This window comes from Erithacus rubecula (genome assembly GCF_903797595.1).
Source record: "Erithacus rubecula genome assembly, chromosome: 2".
Lineage (NCBI taxonomy): Eukaryota > Metazoa > Chordata > Aves > Passeriformes > Muscicapidae > Erithacus > Erithacus rubecula.
Window position 1 is genome coordinate 18,975,050 of NC_136685.1, and position 17,106 is coordinate 18,992,155.

A 17,106-nucleotide genomic window follows, 5' to 3' on the forward strand; every position below is an offset into this window, starting at 1 on the left:
ATGGATTTGCTGATCTTTGACAATGGATTCATCCTCTTAATGGGTAAGAGGAGGAAGCAGTATCCTGAAAGGCATTCTCCCTTCATCGCTGGATGATTCACAAACTGCTCCTGTAGCCACCTTTTGTTTGGGATGGGTGGAGGTTACCAGGGGCTAATAACAAAGACCTCTCTTATGCTGTGTGTAATGCTTCTAGGCAGCCTTGTTTTGCAAATAATCTGGTATTTCCTCTTGTATTCCCTGCTGTCACTGTTTGGATTTCGGGGTAAGTTGAAAGTTTTTTTCTGAACCTGGCTTTCAGTCAAGTCCATCAGATGAAAGATCAGGTGCAGTAGTCCTTGGGTATACTGCTACCTCTTCAGTTATTAGGTTTAATAGGTTCTTGAAACAACTGACTACATCTCATATTCAAGTCTTTAAAAGTTAATTAATAATTCATATACACACACAGATATATAAAACTTCTGTCATGAAAATAAAGTTTTAACAATGAAACCTGTATCCTTTTTGCTTTTTATTCTTTGGACAGGAATTTTTGTTTAGTAAGTTCTGTCTTGCCTTTATTAGTTGAATTATTGAAGGATCAAAATTATTCACATCTGAAAATGTGCCTTCATAATTGTTAGTATAAGCTATAGAAAATAAGAAATTGCCAGTTAGGAATTTTGAAGTAACATAGAGTTTCTCTTATAGCTGTGGTTTATCACATACTGCCCATATCAGCACTTTGAAAAAAATCAGTCAAATTTGATTTAAAAGGATTTTTCATTCAAAATACCTTGCAGAAAAAGAATCAACTTTATAATGAAAGCTGTTTCAAAATAATCCTTCATAAGAAAGGAGGATGATCTCGTGTTGTTCTTTCTTCTTAAAAAGTGTAGCACTTTTATATTTTATAGGTCTCAGACTTAGTGATAATACTGAATCATGAAAGAGCAGTAGAAGCTTTTGCCAAAGGAGGGAATCTTACACTTGGAGGAAATCTTACTGTGGCAATTGGACCTCTGGGGAGGTGGGTAATATGTTTTTCTAATAAGGCATACATGGAAGATAATTTTTAAAAGCCACATTGATGTGGCTTTTTAAAATATGTTACAGAACAACCTGGGTGACAGGTTATGCTGACTGGACCGTATTGTTCTTGCTGATCTCTTTTTTTCTTTTTTTTCTTCTTTCCTGATTAAGTAATTTATTGGTAGAAAGAAAGTATTCTGAGATTTGCTCTCTTTTTGCAGGAGACTTCTTGGCCAGGCTGAATGAAGAGCACAGATACCTCTGTGCCTGATAGAACTATGATTTTTAGTAACATATGGGTCTGTGCTTTCTGTCACCACAGATCTGCCCAACATTAAATAAAAACTACACTAAATAATTTCTTTTAAACCTTTAAGTGGTTAAGCCTGTTTAGTTTGAAGGATGAGGTGAAATAATCACTGAATAATTTTACTTGGAAATGAGTCTTGCAAGACTTCTCCTTCAACCTCCTGCTCAAAGCAAGGTCTGTTATGATTTCAGATCAGGTTGCTCAGTTCTTTTTTCCAGTTGAATCTTGAAAAGCCCCAATTAAGGAGGTGGCTGGGCAACCTGCTCTGCTGTTCAGCTCTCCTGCCTTACATCCAGTCAAAGTATTTCTTCTTTCTATTTACATCAATAATATTTTATTCTTCCTCCATATGCTGCTATAAAGAGCCTGGCTTCCTACTCCTGATTACCTCTCCATAGATACTTGAAGCCTGCTGTTAGGTTTGCCCCAAGTCTTCTGTTCTCCAGGCTTACCAAGCCCAGCTACCTCAGACTCTGTTTATGGAATATGTGCCTCCTTATGGCTACTTTTTTATGATGATGAAGTTTTTACTGCTGGTTTTTAATATTTTCTAACAAAATAAAAGGATTATGCTTATTGCACAGAAGAGAGAGAGAGAGAGAGATATCTGTGGATCAGGGAAGGGCAGTGAATATCATCTACCCTACAAAATCACTTAGTACACTGTCCTGTAATATCTCTGTGTCCAAGCTGAGACACTGGTGTCAGGGTGGGGAGATGAGCAAACAGGTGAAGAACCAGATCATTGGGTTAGAAGAGCAGTAATAAATGGTTCATGTTGAAGTCTGAAGCCAGATTTCTTTAGAATTCCTCAGGAGATTCTTCTAGCACCTCTCATTCTTGGTAATTTTATCAGTTACCTAGAGGAGCAGTTGCAAAATACCCTCTTTAAGATTATGGATTACTCCAAACCAGGATTTGAGCCAATGCACTTCAGGGTAGGGCTACCATTCAGAGCAATGGGCCTAGAGAGTGCAGAGGAAAGATCCAACATGAAACCCCATGAAATTAAAGATCAGGTGCAAAGTTCTGCACTCCTAGTTGGATGAACCCGCTATCAAGCTGAGCAGCTTCTCTATAGAGAAAGTGCTGGGAATCTGGTGGACAGTGGGGCTAAGCCAGCAGTTGATTCCTCACAGAAAAGGTGGTGAACAGTGTAGGGGGTTGCATCAACAGGACTGTAACCAGTAGATATGGGAAGTTATTGTTGCCTTTTACTTGACATTTCATAGACTGTGCCTAGATTATTGTGTTGAGTTTTAGCCCTGCAGAAAGTTGTTTATAAATCTGAATGTGTGCAGTGAACCACTACCTAAATGGCCAGGGAAATGCAGCATGTGAATGACAGGGCTGGGAGAGCTCAGTTTATCAAACCTGGATGAGAGAAGACTTTGTGAGGCTGCATTCCCAGCAGGGCATCACCAAGAAGACAGACCTCAGTTCTTTACAGGAGTGCATGGAAAGACAACAAGAGGTAGTAGTCATATATTGAAACAAGGAAGGTTCTGACCAGATATGAGAAAAAGTAATTTGAGATGAATAAAATCGAGTGCTGATACAGGTTGCTCAGAGTGTCTGTGGAATTATATCCTTAGAATTCTTCAAAAACTGGCTGGACAAAGTCCAGAGCAACCTTCTTTCAATTTGTTGTATCCATTTTGAGATGACTGTCTTTAAACCTAAAATATTATGTGATCCTGAGAAGGACAAATACTGTATTCTTCTAAATCTATTGAGGTTCAGTGTGGCCTTACTTGAAGTGTTTGTGCTGACCATAAAGTCTAGGAGGATTTGGAAATATTGAATAGAGTTTCAGTCACCAGTCCAAGCATAATCAGATCATTTTAAAATGTGATTAAAGTGTGGCTTAATAGTTTTCAGAGGAAGCTGTTCAGATCCAGTTATTAAAATTATTACAGAGATGCCTCTGCCCAGATGAGATGTGAGATGATATGCTGAAGTCAATAGTATGGATTTTATTTAACACTAAATGTGAGTGGGAGAGAGAGAGAGAGAAAGAAATAGAAAAAGATGAAGAGAGAAAGAGTGACAGAAAGACAGATTGAATAGAAAATATCACTTCTCTGTGGATCCAAACAGTGTCCTGTTGGTCCTCTTCTTCTGGTGTTCTCTATGGTGAGGGATCCATGAAGCTTAGAGTTCAATGGATGTGTGTTCAATGGATATGTTCTGGCTATTTGGGAGCACCCAGGTACCTCCCCTGGTTGGAAAGTTTGACACTGTCTCTTGCCACAGGCTCCAATCTGTTGCATACCTTTGCATCACATTCAGTCCTTTGGTGCAAAGGCTCAGGAATCAGTCTGAGGGTGCTTTGGGGGTCTTTGATGATTGATGATCCCTTCTCAGACATGACAGCTGCCTCTCTTGTCAGTGCATTGAATCATGTCCCATCAGACCTTCCCCAGGGGAGGGGTTGAGAGTTGTATGAGTGAGAACAGTTAGCATGATATTGTTAAAAGGTGCCATACCACCTTGCAGGATTTGCCTCATCAGCCTGAAAGCCTGGCTTGCAGCCTCCACCTCTGTCTTGTGGGATTCTCACTGCACACCCAAACTCACCTCCCCTCAAAGGGTGCAAGCCTGGCCTCAGCAAATCACCCTGGAGCCCCCTTGATTGTTTTGAGTCATAAACCATGAACAGTCCAGCCTCTCAGAGACCTAATGGGGAGCATTCATATGAGGCAGCATTTTTTCTGCTTCTGTCTGAAAATGGGGTAAAAATAAAATGAAGGATTAAAAGAAAAAGATGATTGCTGTTCATGCTAGAAAACTGTATTGAAGAATATCAACCAAAGCTTTTTCCTTCTAGAAACTTAGAGGGGGATGTTGCCCTGAGAAGCTCTGCTGCTGTCTACACATACTGCAAATCTCGAGGACTGTTTGCAGGAGTATCTCTGGAAGGAACCTGTTTAATTGAAAGGAAAGAAACAAATCGCAAGTAAGCTCTCTTAATATCTAAAAGATCCAGTGCAAGTATAGTGACAGAATTAACTAGGACACATTCATTTTGGAAAAATAGGTTTTTGTGAAAACATACAATGCCCAGTTTAGAATTTCTTGAGGGACAAATGTTTCTTCAATTTTGATATCTTGCAGTGAGTATTGAGATGATGCTAAATATTTAGGGATTATTTATCTGTGGCAGGTTGACCTTAGCTAGGCACCACATGCCAGCCCAGTTGCTTTCTCACTCCCCCTCCTCAACAGGACAAGAGAAGATAAAGGATGATGACGAACTCATAAATTGAGATAAAGGCAGTGAGATTACTTACCAATTGCTATTTCAGTCAAAAAACCTCCAACCTGATCCAGGGGAAATTAGTTTAATTTACTTTCAGTTAATAAGAGAATAGGGTAATGAGAAATAAGAACAGATACAGAAAGCAACACCTCTCCCCCACACACCTTCCATCTTACTGGGTTCCACTTCAATCACAGCTTCTCTACCTCCTCCTGTTAAGTGGTGCAGGAAAATGGCAGCTATGGTCAGTTTTCCAAATTTACAGCTTTGAAATAGTTTTCTCAGTATATGATCAGTAGGAAAAATGCAGGGCTAGGAATGGAGATAGGGAGCATTTGCACAAAGTGAATTTATTGAGAAGTTGAAATGTAATAATAATCAAATACCTGAAATCTTTATTTTTTTTGTATCAGATTTTATGGGCAGGACATTCGTGCTAGTGCCATTCTGCTTGGTGATGTGCCTTTCCCTACTCAAGCAGATGATCTTTATGAAATTCTAGCATCCTTCACTGAAGTGTATGAAAATGAAGAACAAAAAAATAATCCAGGAAAATCTGTAAGGGAACAAAGAAGGGTTTGTGCACTTCTTTTTCACATAGGCTTTCCCTTTCCTGAGCTGTTCCTAAACAGTGTTAATTCTGATATTCATGTGTCATTTTTTACTTCTCTATTGGGTGACTGAAGGCGTAGAACATGTCAGTTATTGCATGTGGAACATTTGTTCAAATATTTCCTTGCTAGGCTCTTGGGGGCAAGAATGTTGCTGGATTTGCTTTGCATCTTCCAGAATAACAAAGTATATCCTAGTTTTGTAATTGTGCATCATCAAATCTGAGGTGATAATTAGGAATGTTTGATCAAGTATTTTTGGTCAAGTTAATTGCAAATTGAATATCTTAGTTTTTCTATTTTTCTGTCATCCATTCAAACATTCACATTTATAATGTAATACTGGGACTGTAGAAAATATTTTCTTACAGATGTTGATGTTACTGATAGACTTTGAGCTTTGTTAAACCCATGGTGATTCACTTCAGTATCATGTGTATGTTACTTGTGTTTAGTATGCTCCTTGAGTTCCTACAAGTTCAATAGTAAAAGAGTAATTTTAATTTTTTTTTTAGTGTAACTTAACATACTTCTAGGCCACAATCCAAGTCCAGATGTGATGCTATGTTTTATATCAAATTGTCTACTTTAGGTAAATGACCGGCCTGCTAGACCACCATCCAGACCAGAACCGCCTAAACCTGCTGTTAGACCTACACCACCAGGTGAAAAATTTTGATAATGGCTAATTATTTCTCTTCATAGAATTAGAACTTTGAAGCTAATTAATACTTAATACTATATACTATTATAGCAGCTGCCTCTAGAAAAACTTTCTTTAAATACTCTTCCTTGGACAAACACTGAAAGCATGTTGATGAAGTGCCATGAGGGATAAAGACTAAAGGATTTGTTTGTTTTATATTAACAAACCTTTTCTCACTGACAGATTTGCTATAGAAACAGTGCTTTTATAGTTACAGAATCATGTCATAATTTAAAGGAAATATTCATGTTAATGGATACATAGAAGCCCCATAGTACAATGAAACTTTTTAGAAAAAAGAGCTGCCCTACTAGAAACTGCTGGTCCTAGTTCTAGAAGCTTCTGGTTTCTAGAAATCATAGTTTCTCTTTAGGTTGTCATTATCTTTTAATCATTAGAGGTTTAACAGTAGAGGAGAAGAGGCAGAATTTTGGCTCTTTAACATACTTTCAAAGTGCTTTCATTCAGAGTGAGGCTTTACTGTGCAGCTCTTCCTGTTAACTTAGTTCTCTGGTTAAGGATATGAGGCAAAGTCTGTATTTCTTTCTTCTGCACTGCTCCTTAGTTAACTGCAGTCATTTAATAACTGTAGAACTTGTATTAGAAGTGCAGTATATGAAATACAACAAAATATGTTAGCATGTCATATAAGTTGCTACTTTATTTTCTCTTTCAGCCAAAAAGAATACAAATAAACTTTATCCTGAACTTCCCAATGATTATGCATCTGTGGGTAAGTATTAAGCTTATACTTACTTTATTAGTACAGTGTAGAATCTGAGAAGTCCTAAATGTACTTTGAAAGATATACAAAAAATATCTTGCCATTGCTATTTTTCTTTATGATCCATGTGTTAACAAGAGATTCAGGTCTTGTATGAGCTCCTGAAAATATTTCATAAACATTAATCTTATTCCCTGGCTTAACATTCTAATGATGATATTCTTTTTTCTGAGCAGCACAAGTTTTTTTGTTTGAAAAATGCACTTGAAGTAGTAAAATATTTTTATGTTACCATCAATGAAAAGCAAAGCTGATATAACAAGCTTCTGTCCAAGTCTGTATACAATGTACAATAATTCCTGTTTTAATTTTAAAAGTGCTTCCACAGATGATACCTGATTATGCTGGCATAAACACAGATTTGCATTGCTTCTTCAGATTTTTATACTGGAATAACTCTGTGTTACACTAAAGATATTACTTGTTTGTTGTTTTATTGATTCTCTTATATTTAAAGCACTTTCAGCTCTTAATCAGGAGAATCTTACTATGCAGTATTTGCATTCCATATTGCATACATATATATGAATATGTACTTACATTTTAACATATTTAATGCTCACTTGAAAATAAAATTAAACAAAGTATCTCTTTTTTACTTCTGCAAATACAGCTAAAATTGAGCTTGATAATAGATCACAATGAAAAATCTGTTTCAGGCAAAAAAAAATTAGAGCTTTTCACTAAAATTTCATATAAATTATGTATCAATTTTTTACATTCTTTTTCATATCTTCATACATGCTCTTGATACTTGTGTTGAAGGGGCCAGTGTAGGAGTATCCTAAGCTGAGCTATCAATGTGGCTTCTGCAGATCAGAGACTTCCCAAGAATCAAGATTTGTTATTCTGTCATAGGACTTTTACAAGGAAAAGAAGGATGACTGTAACAGTCTGTACTCAATAGCTGTAATCCAAGAGAAAACTGGTCTTCTGGCCATTAAAACTAAGCTTTCCCAGTCTCACCCTGACCAACTGAGAACAGGTTTCTGAAGCTTGCACACATTTCCTGTATTGAAGGGAGTGTTCTTTTATTCAGGTGCAGGTGAAGAGGTGAAAATATTCCAGAGCCATCCGTTGAATTGCTTTCAAGATTCTTTGAAATCAAATATAGACTGAGTCTGCTACTGGGGATTTCTAGCAGTCAAAATATACAAGTTTATTGTTGAAGAATGAGAGGGGCAGTAGGATCTTGTCTAGATGATGGCATGGTGTATTTGGCTTTCTGTTGCAGATTACATTTCCATGGGTAACAGTTCAAATATTTTCTGAATCCACAGAAATACTCTATGTTTCTAAAGGCTAAAGGTGTTTTTTTATTATAGGGAGCAATCAAGTCAAGAGTCTCAGTCCCATTCACAGAGGGTGTGTTAATACTGGGGTTGAAATAGAAAGAGCCATAAGGCCATCCCTCCTGCCAGTAATCTGTTTTTGCCTATTTGTAGTCCAAATTATTTCAAAAGAGCTACCTAACAGCTATAGCACATACATGTCAGTCTTTATTGCAGGAGTAATTACTGCTGAACTGATGTTCTTCTACAGTGATCTGTAAAAGACATATTCAAAATTTTTTGTGTCTTTCTCGTTTAAAAAATATATATAGATAACCAATAAAAGAGAGAATGAATCTTATCTTTAGGAAACTATATTAGCTGGTGGCTGGTGTGGAGGTAGGTTTTGATTTTGAGCAAAAAGCAAGTATTAAGGATTTGCCTTTGGTTGGGGAAGGGGCAGCTTGGCATTGTGTTACCAGCATTTGGTTTCGCAACAGTTATACAAGTAGTAGAAAGGTTGAAATATTAACTCTTCTTATTAGTCGAAAGAAGAGCTAGATTTGTGGATGAAACATTTTTAATTATTTTCTGTGTACTTGAATTATATAGATAAGTAATGTAATATAACCTATTTCAAGTGCAAGAAGAGCAATAAATGAAAAACATGTTTTTTTCTAAACTGATAATATGATACTTGAACTCAAAAGCAAGGAAGTTGTTTTAATGTAATTGAATAATGCTTAAATAATGCATTTATTTGTAAAATGAGCTTCAGTAGTGTCTTAAATGTTTCCAGAAACTTGGAAATATCACACATTTTTTTATAGGCAGTTTAAAAATTGCACAGACCTTTTACAATTCTGGGAAATAAAACCCCAAAACAAAACCCCAAAACAAAACCACAACAAAACACTGCAATAAACTAACAGCTGATACAGTTATTGTGATTCAGTGAAGTATGAAGTTTCTACACTAGAAGACATTTTTCTGAAGACTCATTAAATAAATTTGATTTGCTTACGAGTATGAAAGTTCATGCCTTCTTTAATAGAATTAGGCATTTGCATCTTCATTTTTCTGCTTTTTCTCTCTTTGTTGTAAAATCTGCTAAAGGGCTGATTGGCCCTTCCAAGATTTAGTACCACAACCTAGCTTTTCTTTTTCTGGATGGATGATTCTTTGGACTTCTTTTCCACATCTGTAATGCAAACTACCCATGGTTCTGTAGTTACTAGTTGGACAATGTAGGCTCAGGAGTTCATTTCATTAGGACAATTTTTTTAGATACATTGGGTTCACAGTTTGTCACACAGGAATATCTAATCCTACATTTTCATTAATGTTATGACTTGTAGTTTCTTCTGCTTGGGGCTCTGCCATGGAGTTGCAAGTAACCAAAAATGTAGCTAAATGGTGACTTATCTGCCTACCCTCCTAACAGTTTGCTGAATTAGTATACAATTCAGAAAATGTTACAGTGATGTGGTTTCCCCACTGAACTGGTAGAAGCAAGAGTAGTGATCTGCTAGTAAAAGTTGGACCTGGGTTGAGGTGAATGTTGGTTAAACTGAATCAATAACAGTTTGTTCAAATCAGAAGTCAGGTATTTTTCATTTTTGCTTCAGCTCAGCTAATTAGGAAAGGACTGTTTCACATGTTTGTAAAATAATGACTTGAAATTGCCAAGATGCTGAAACAATTGGGAAACAGACTTGAGACAGGAGTGGTGATGAAAATGGAAGAAATTTCTTCCTTCCAAGCAGTGTTCTTCCACTACTCATTCACAATTATCAAATCTCACTATGGGCTTAAATTCTTACAATATTATAAGACAAAATACTCATATTAAACACAAAAGCAGCTCTTTTGATAACAATGTAAGTATTTTCTGATCATTTGGTGAAAATAATGATGCTGTCTGCATTTCTAAGGGGTTGTATGATTTTCTCAAGAAACCCGTAGGAACTTGTGGCTGTGAAGCCTGAATATTTAAAAATTTTTAGGTTTTTTAGATTGCTCTCAGAAACACTTACCTTCCACAATTATTAAACTAAACATTTTAAAATTTTATCTTGAGAAAAATACTTGCTCTCTTCTTTGGATTTTTGAATGCATTAAAATACCTGCAGCCATTGAACTTTTTAACTATTGTGCATCAAAATCAACACACCCCAATGTGACTACAGTAAAACTAAAGAAAACCCCAAAATATGAATTTTAACTAGGTTTTTTCTCAGCAGAAACCTTTCACTTTGAAAATGAAATAAAATATTAGCAGATTGTTATTTTCCCAATGGGCATATATTTATATTCTTGCATACTAAAATAAGTGCTATATCAAGCCTGCTGATGAGGATATGAGAGCAGATGAGGAAATTGTCACTGTTTTTAAGAAGCTAAAAAAACACCTTCTTGCTTCAATGATTTGAGTGATTCGTCAACCTCAATATTAAAAATTCATGCATTTCCTACATGAATTTGTCTGCAGCTTTCAGACAGTATTTGTTGTGGTTTTCTTCATTATATCAAAGAGCCCTTTCCTAAGGAGAGGAGTTGCTTTGTTTTTTGTTCCCCTCTTGTTCTCTTTGAGACACTGGTGCTGTAATCAAATCACTTTTTGGTCTTCCTTCATCTTTCTTTTGATTGCCAAAAAAATTGATAAGCTCTTTGTCAAAAGTAATTTTCTCTTTCCTCTCAAATTTTAAGTAATAATACAAATACTGAATTCTGAGCTCAGTAAGATCATTGAGATCAGTGAGATTTGGGCTGGTAAAAGCTCTAATGAATTTGCACTAAACTCCAGTCTTTATATTTTCTATTATTTATTTATTTATTTATTTAAATCCTCTTTTGTATTCTTTATGTTTAAAACAATTGCAGCAATATCAACCCATTTTGATTAGGTGGTGCATGAGGTGGTAAATTCATTTTGTGTTAGCTAAATGCATCAGAGGTGCTGCTTTGCATGGCTGCAGTTCTCCAGGAATCAGGCCTGGCCCACTTCTCTATAATTTCAGAGATGATCTCAGTGTTTCTTTAGGTAATCTATGAATGCCAGATGGTTCAGTAGATCTGTGAAAATCTGCTTCCCAAGAGAATTCCAAGACAGACTTTCATGCCTCCTGAAGTGTGTTTTGTCAAGGAAAATTGAGGGTCTGCATATGAATTTGCCTTCATTAGTACATTATGGATGTTTTTGTGCCAGTTACAAATATGTTAACTAAGCAAACATAATTTTATGGACTAAGAATTCATAGACCTCTTCTGAGGTAAAAAGCTTTAAATTTTCTTGTGCTTGTGATTTCACCTCCTGTTTCACTTATTTTACTTGTGTATCTGTTCTGCAGGTCAGTGTACATCTTACTTATTACCTTGTTACTTTGATGGCTACTACTCTCTAAGATAATGTTGATCCAGTTTGGAAAAGAAAATATAAGCTGGAACATGGACACCATTCTAGCAGTCTCTGCATTAATTAGTACCTCTACTTATGTGTGATGCAGAGCTTTTTTAACAGAGTATATTGAAAAAAATGAAAATTTTAGTTAGAACTGCTGAAAGAGAACATCACTATGTGCTTGCCATTTTAAAATAGGCTTGCTTTAGTAGGCATGTATTGAAGCAATCACTTTTATTTTTTCTATATATGTATTTCTCAACTCAGGTTTAACAAAACCAGTACTATTTGGTAACTCAGATTTAACTGGAAATCTAACATGCAACTATTTATATTCACTGTGCAGTTCCATGTTTAGAAATACCCACTGACAAAAAAAAATCTGACAACTGTGCTACAAGAGAAATGTAATTGTGCCCAAATCTCCTCCTGATGAGTGACTTTTGACTTGGGCATTTTTATTTTTAATAAGACTAAGCACCACAGCAGGAAAGTAAAAATATTTTGTGAGTTTTGAAACAAAATCAGCTATTTCTGTGGTCTCAGACTAAATTTTTCCAAGTGTAATACCTGTATTTTTGTTTTCCCTTTGTTTTTAGAAAGCGTATATGTTGAGTCTGCCTTTCTAGGATATTCTCAATATTTCATTATATGCTTCTTTCTGTCTATTCTGGATAAAGATGATGATGGTTTCATCATTCTGAAGTTTCCTTTGCCAACTTGAATTGTAGTAAAATTGAATCAAAAGCTTTTAACTTTTATTTAAGTAAGATTATAAAATGTTTTTTGTACCTGATATCTTCATAGACATGGAATGAAGGAGTCCATAACCTCTTGTTTTTAAGGTTGAAGACTGAGGTTCACATTGAGGGGAAAAATGCATTTTGCTTTTGAACTGGAAATGAAATCATCCATGAAAACATGACAAAATCTTATGTGTACATACTTTTTTAGGTGTTGTGGATATGTGCTGTGTATCTGAAATTGGATAAAAAGCCACTTTTTATTCTTCAGTTTATGAATTACTCCTTTTCCAAGAAAGGAAGAGATTTGCAGTAGGATCATGTAGAACCATAGTAAGGAAGAACCCTCATCAAGCTGCACAGTAATCTGTTCCTTCAATTCTATAATTTGATGAGGAAACTCTTATCAGATTATGAACTATACAATCAACAAGACAGCTCAGTGTGACAAATAGGTATTTGTTTTAGAAAAATTCTACAAAGTAAGACATATAATGCTTCTGCCATAATCCTTCATGTCATTGTCTACTAATTTGGTAAACTAAAGTGTGGGAGTTTTTGTTTTGTTTTAAGGGTTTTAGATGAGCTTGGTCTATTTTTGTGTTTTTCATGGCAACACTACTGACATGTTTATATTTAGTTACTAGAAAAATAAAACATCCATCTGGTGGTCCCCCACAGTATTAATTTTCTTGCTATTATGAGCTCTTTCTTAATACTAACCAAACCCAGGAAATCCCAGGAAATTATTTTTGAGACTATTTTTATCCCTGATTCACTTTTACTAGGCTCGTACTATTACTATCATGAATGTGATAAGTCAGATAATCAAGCTGCTTATGGCTTATGTTGTGGCAAGCTGAGAGGAAAATATGCAGCATTCACTGGTCATACTGAAACAAATAACTTGATGCATATAATCAGCTAACTCAAAATACAGCAAGGCACAGAGAGATTGAGGTCAGACATGCTAGAATGAAATTGGGGTCTTCCTGATGTATGTGTGTGTGCGTGGGCAGAGAGCTGTTGTGCTAGCTATGAACTAGCTACTCTGGCATGAGTAAAAGATGTTTTTCTCATTCATTTTTTCTCATTCATTTTTTAATGGTTTGGAATAAAAATTAGGAGAGTTGAGTTAAAGCAGAGAAAAAATTCATTGCTCTCAATGCATATTTTTTTGAAGTATAAAGCACCACTTAGGTGTTAATTCTGATTTACAAAATTAGAACATGAAATTGTTCACAGGAGCATATAAATGTTAACTAGTATAGATTGAAGTCTTATCTGAAGCCATTGTAACTCATGTAGATTAATGCTTTAGTATCTGGAATACTTTCTTTAAATGTTTCAAATCTGGATACTGCTGTAGATAGTATTTGCTTCTCTGTTGTTCAAGCAGTAAGACTAAAACAAGTTTAAATTGCTTTCCTGTCTATTTTCCAGAAAAGCCTTCATTTATAGTACTTGAAGCTAAACAGAAATCTTGATTACCTCAAGGAAGTAGTAGATATACAGGATTTCTCTCCAGAGTGTGGAGAAATGCCCTGTCCTTGACTGACTTGAGACAAAAGCTAACACAATTGGAAGAAATGCAGGTCTTTTTGCAGTAATAGTGGGCTGGCACTTTATAGCAGGGTTAAGAACATCTACTTTATGCTAAATGCTAAGGAAAGACTTTCTTTTCTCTGGGAAATTATTATTTTTCACCCTGATGGAGCACCCACTTTTTAATTTCCCCATAAGCAGTAAAATTAGTTGCCATGGTTCCACAAAAAGTGGTATATTCTCTGTCATGGAGGGACCTGGGATCCTGGATCTGCCTTGGCTGTGCTGGTTCAGTGTTACATCATGCAGGTCAGCCAGCTGGATATTGCTGATTGAACCAAGAAGGTCATTCACATTTTGAGGAAACACTGTTGGTCCCTGAATAAGAAATAGGAGGCCATAGGAAAACAAGCAAACAAAAAAACCCCAAAAAAACAGGCATTCATGTAAGCTTAACTAGTACAGGAAATAACTGTTCTAGAAATGGTGTAATAATGCTTTTCACTTCTACAAAAAAACAAGGTTTCAAGAAACTTCTTACCTTTTCATGGAGAATCTGGCAAGGTTTGCATTGAGACTTCTCTGGTTATATTTCATTTGGTTTGTCTTTCTCATTAACAATTTTTGCCATATTAGGTAACCTTCAAATATTCTTTTCCCAGCTGTTTTTTTCTTGAAGAAGCTCAGCTAGAAGTGACCTTTGCTCTTGTGGAAAGGAAGTGTTAATTTTTTTTATAGACATTGAGACTTGCACCCCTCTTCTCCCTTTCCTCTCAGTGGTGCATGTTTGTGTTTTTAGCAGCTCCTTTGCTATGTGGCAAGGAAGGTGTCAAAAGAAGACTAAAAATAGGAAAATAGAAAACTTATCTGTAAGGAAAAATATAATGGGAAAACTTACTCTGGTCCACAATTTTAAGTATTGGTCTCTTCCATAGAGTTTAGACTCTGTCTTCTCTAGTCCTGACATTTCTGCCTTTTATTGGTAACTGCAGAAAGGTGAAACAGTATTTGAAGTTGAGACAGCAGAGTAAGTTTGGAGATACTGTCGAGGGAAAAATCTGCCTTCACATTAGTTGCACATTGGACAAATGTGAGCCAGTGATTGAATCCCATCTGCAAGCCAAAATTTCCTCTTGCTTGAACCAAGGGATGTGATTGCTGTTAGTTTTGTCTTTTAAAGAGCATCTATGCAGCCAATAATTCACTCGAATTAAAAGCTTGTGTATGAAGAATACTGTTAATAAGATTGTTAAATTTCAACTGAAATTGTGGTAAGGTTTGCTTTTTCATTTCAAGAACTTTACCATAACTGACTGGGCTGATGTAATGAGTATTCTGCAAAGCTTGACTGTGCTTAGCTGGGAGGTGTAGTATCAGCACACCATGGGTGATAATGGATGTCCAAGATGCTTCCTCCATGTGATGGTGGATGTTGCAGGTTGCAGAGTTTTCACTGATCAGATTAGGCTTTAGTTTATAGTTCTGTGCCATTTCTAGCTCTTGCTGAAGCTATTCTGTAATGAATAGGGCTATCTGCCTTACTCCTGCTGCCAGTTTAAACTGTGGTCAAATGATTACAGGATTGTACCGTGGGATACTGCAAGTGGAAGTACAATTGCTTGAGTCACTACTTGACACAGAAGAGGAACATTGATTATCTTTTGAAATTTTAAGTTGGTGGAGCCTGTGGTGTAGGTAGAATTAATAATGGCTGTGCTGCTGCTGAAGGAACATAAAAGCAATGAGAATCAGTAATTGTGGCAAGAATAAATCCTAGCATAGATTTCAAAAGCCCCTATGTCCCTTAGTGCAGCTAAAGTTAACAAGAGTTTCTATATATATCATAGGTATTCATATAATATGAATGTTATGAAAGTGCTAGACTTTGTATTAAAACAGGAGACACTCACTTGTTCATCTTACAGAATGCAGTTTCTGAATCTTTTACAATGATTTGAAACTCTCATTTTCATCTGTATTTTTTTCTTATCAAGATTAATTATTCTTTTCCCATGCTTCCTAGTTCTCTAGCAAAAGTACTTTTCTGTCTGATTCCTTTGCATGGCAATAGTAACATCTTTAATTTGTTCTATTCTTTGAAGCTCATTCTCATTTTGCCTTGAAAACAGGCTTTCTGTTCTTGGTCTGCTATTTTCTCAACCAGTTTTAAACATTGAAGATAAGGATTGTGAACAGACCTTCAAATGAGGTCCTGTACAGTATTATTATTTAGCATGATTTTTTTAATATAATTTTTTTATTTTAACTATTTTTCTAGCCAGTGCAAAGAAGTGTTTATCCATGCAAAGCAAAAAAAAAAAAAAAAAAAAAAAAAATTTCAATCAGTGTTTCACAAAGCATTACCCTAAGAAACTGGCAGAAACTCTATAGGCTGTTGTAAAAGCTGTGATTTCTATTCAAGTGAACCAGCTTATGTGCCAGTAATACCCTTGACAGAAATTTTGAAGCTGACTGTACAGAGATTTGAGAATCTAAATGCAGAGACAGTGTATTGAGATTGAGATGCTAACTCGGTATGCACAGAGGAAATGTGGAGAACATAAAAGTGCCCCAGACCATTCCTAAATCATCAGTATGACCTGAATAAAACAGAGCTCAGTTTTTGTCACTGTACTTTGCTTTTCAGAATATGAAGGCTGTGCTTAGCATTGCATCTCAGCTTTTGCAATATGATTTCAGCATAGGTGTTATTTGCATTAATGTAGTCTTGAGCATGATAAAGCCCTTGACATTGATATGGTTTATTTGACCTTTTCACTTTGAATGAAAATCTAATTGTTTTTTGAAAAGATGAAAAAAATAACAAAAAGCAATCAGCAAAAGTACTGTTATGGAATTGACTCTTCCAAGCAGGAGATAGGGGAGTTTTTTATATCCTAAATATGAAATACATCCACAGATGCTTAACAAAAAAGGCACTTCTTTAATGCAAAAGCTGAGTGTGCTGAAACAAAGATAGAAGGCATTCCATCAGCAGATGAAGATGATGAGCCAGCATGTTCCCTAGTAGGCCAGAAACTCAAAACCAGCAAAACACGTTTCATACAGAATGAGATAAATTTGCACAGTGTCTTAAACTTTAAATATAGTCAGGTCTGTTTCAATCACCAGTTTTGTTTGCTAGACATGACACTGTTCAGTAACAACACGAGCTGGTAATATGGAATCTGCTTTCAAATTATCCATTTCTAGCTTTTATAGAAGGGGTCAAAAATACATAAGCACTTTCCTGGGTTTTGTGAGTCTCTTACAAAAATGTGTAAATATCTCATTCCATGCATACAGATTGCAGCTGATAATGAACTTTTTATCTGTTGAGCTTTGCTGCAAAATTGAGGTTCTTGTACCTTATATGGAACACCTGTGACTAGCCTTGCCTTGAATAATTTTTTCCAGCCACCATTTCTTTGTTAATGGAGAATGTAGTCTTTAAGTTATT

At 35.8% G+C, this 17,106-nt stretch overlaps 1 protein-coding gene across 3 annotated transcripts in view; it reads left to right on the forward strand.

Moving 5' to 3' along the window:
- SH3YL1 (SH3 and SYLF domain containing 1) overlaps positions 1–17,106 on the forward strand; it is a 45,094-nt gene that overhangs the window by 16,529 nt on the left and 11,459 nt on the right. For 2 of the 3 annotated variants that reach the window (XM_079325676.1, XM_079325678.1), the window contains 5 exons: positions 900–1,012; positions 4,155–4,283; positions 5,000–5,162; positions 5,790–5,862; positions 6,580–6,636. In XM_079325676.1, the coding sequence (XP_079181802.1) occupies positions 900–1,012; positions 4,155–4,283; positions 5,000–5,162; positions 5,790–5,862; positions 6,580–6,636 (535 nt within the window). The remainder of the gene's footprint in view (positions 1–899; positions 1,013–4,154; positions 4,284–4,999; positions 5,163–5,789; positions 5,863–6,579; positions 6,637–17,106) is intronic. The other variant, XM_079325677.1, reaches the window with a different exon arrangement.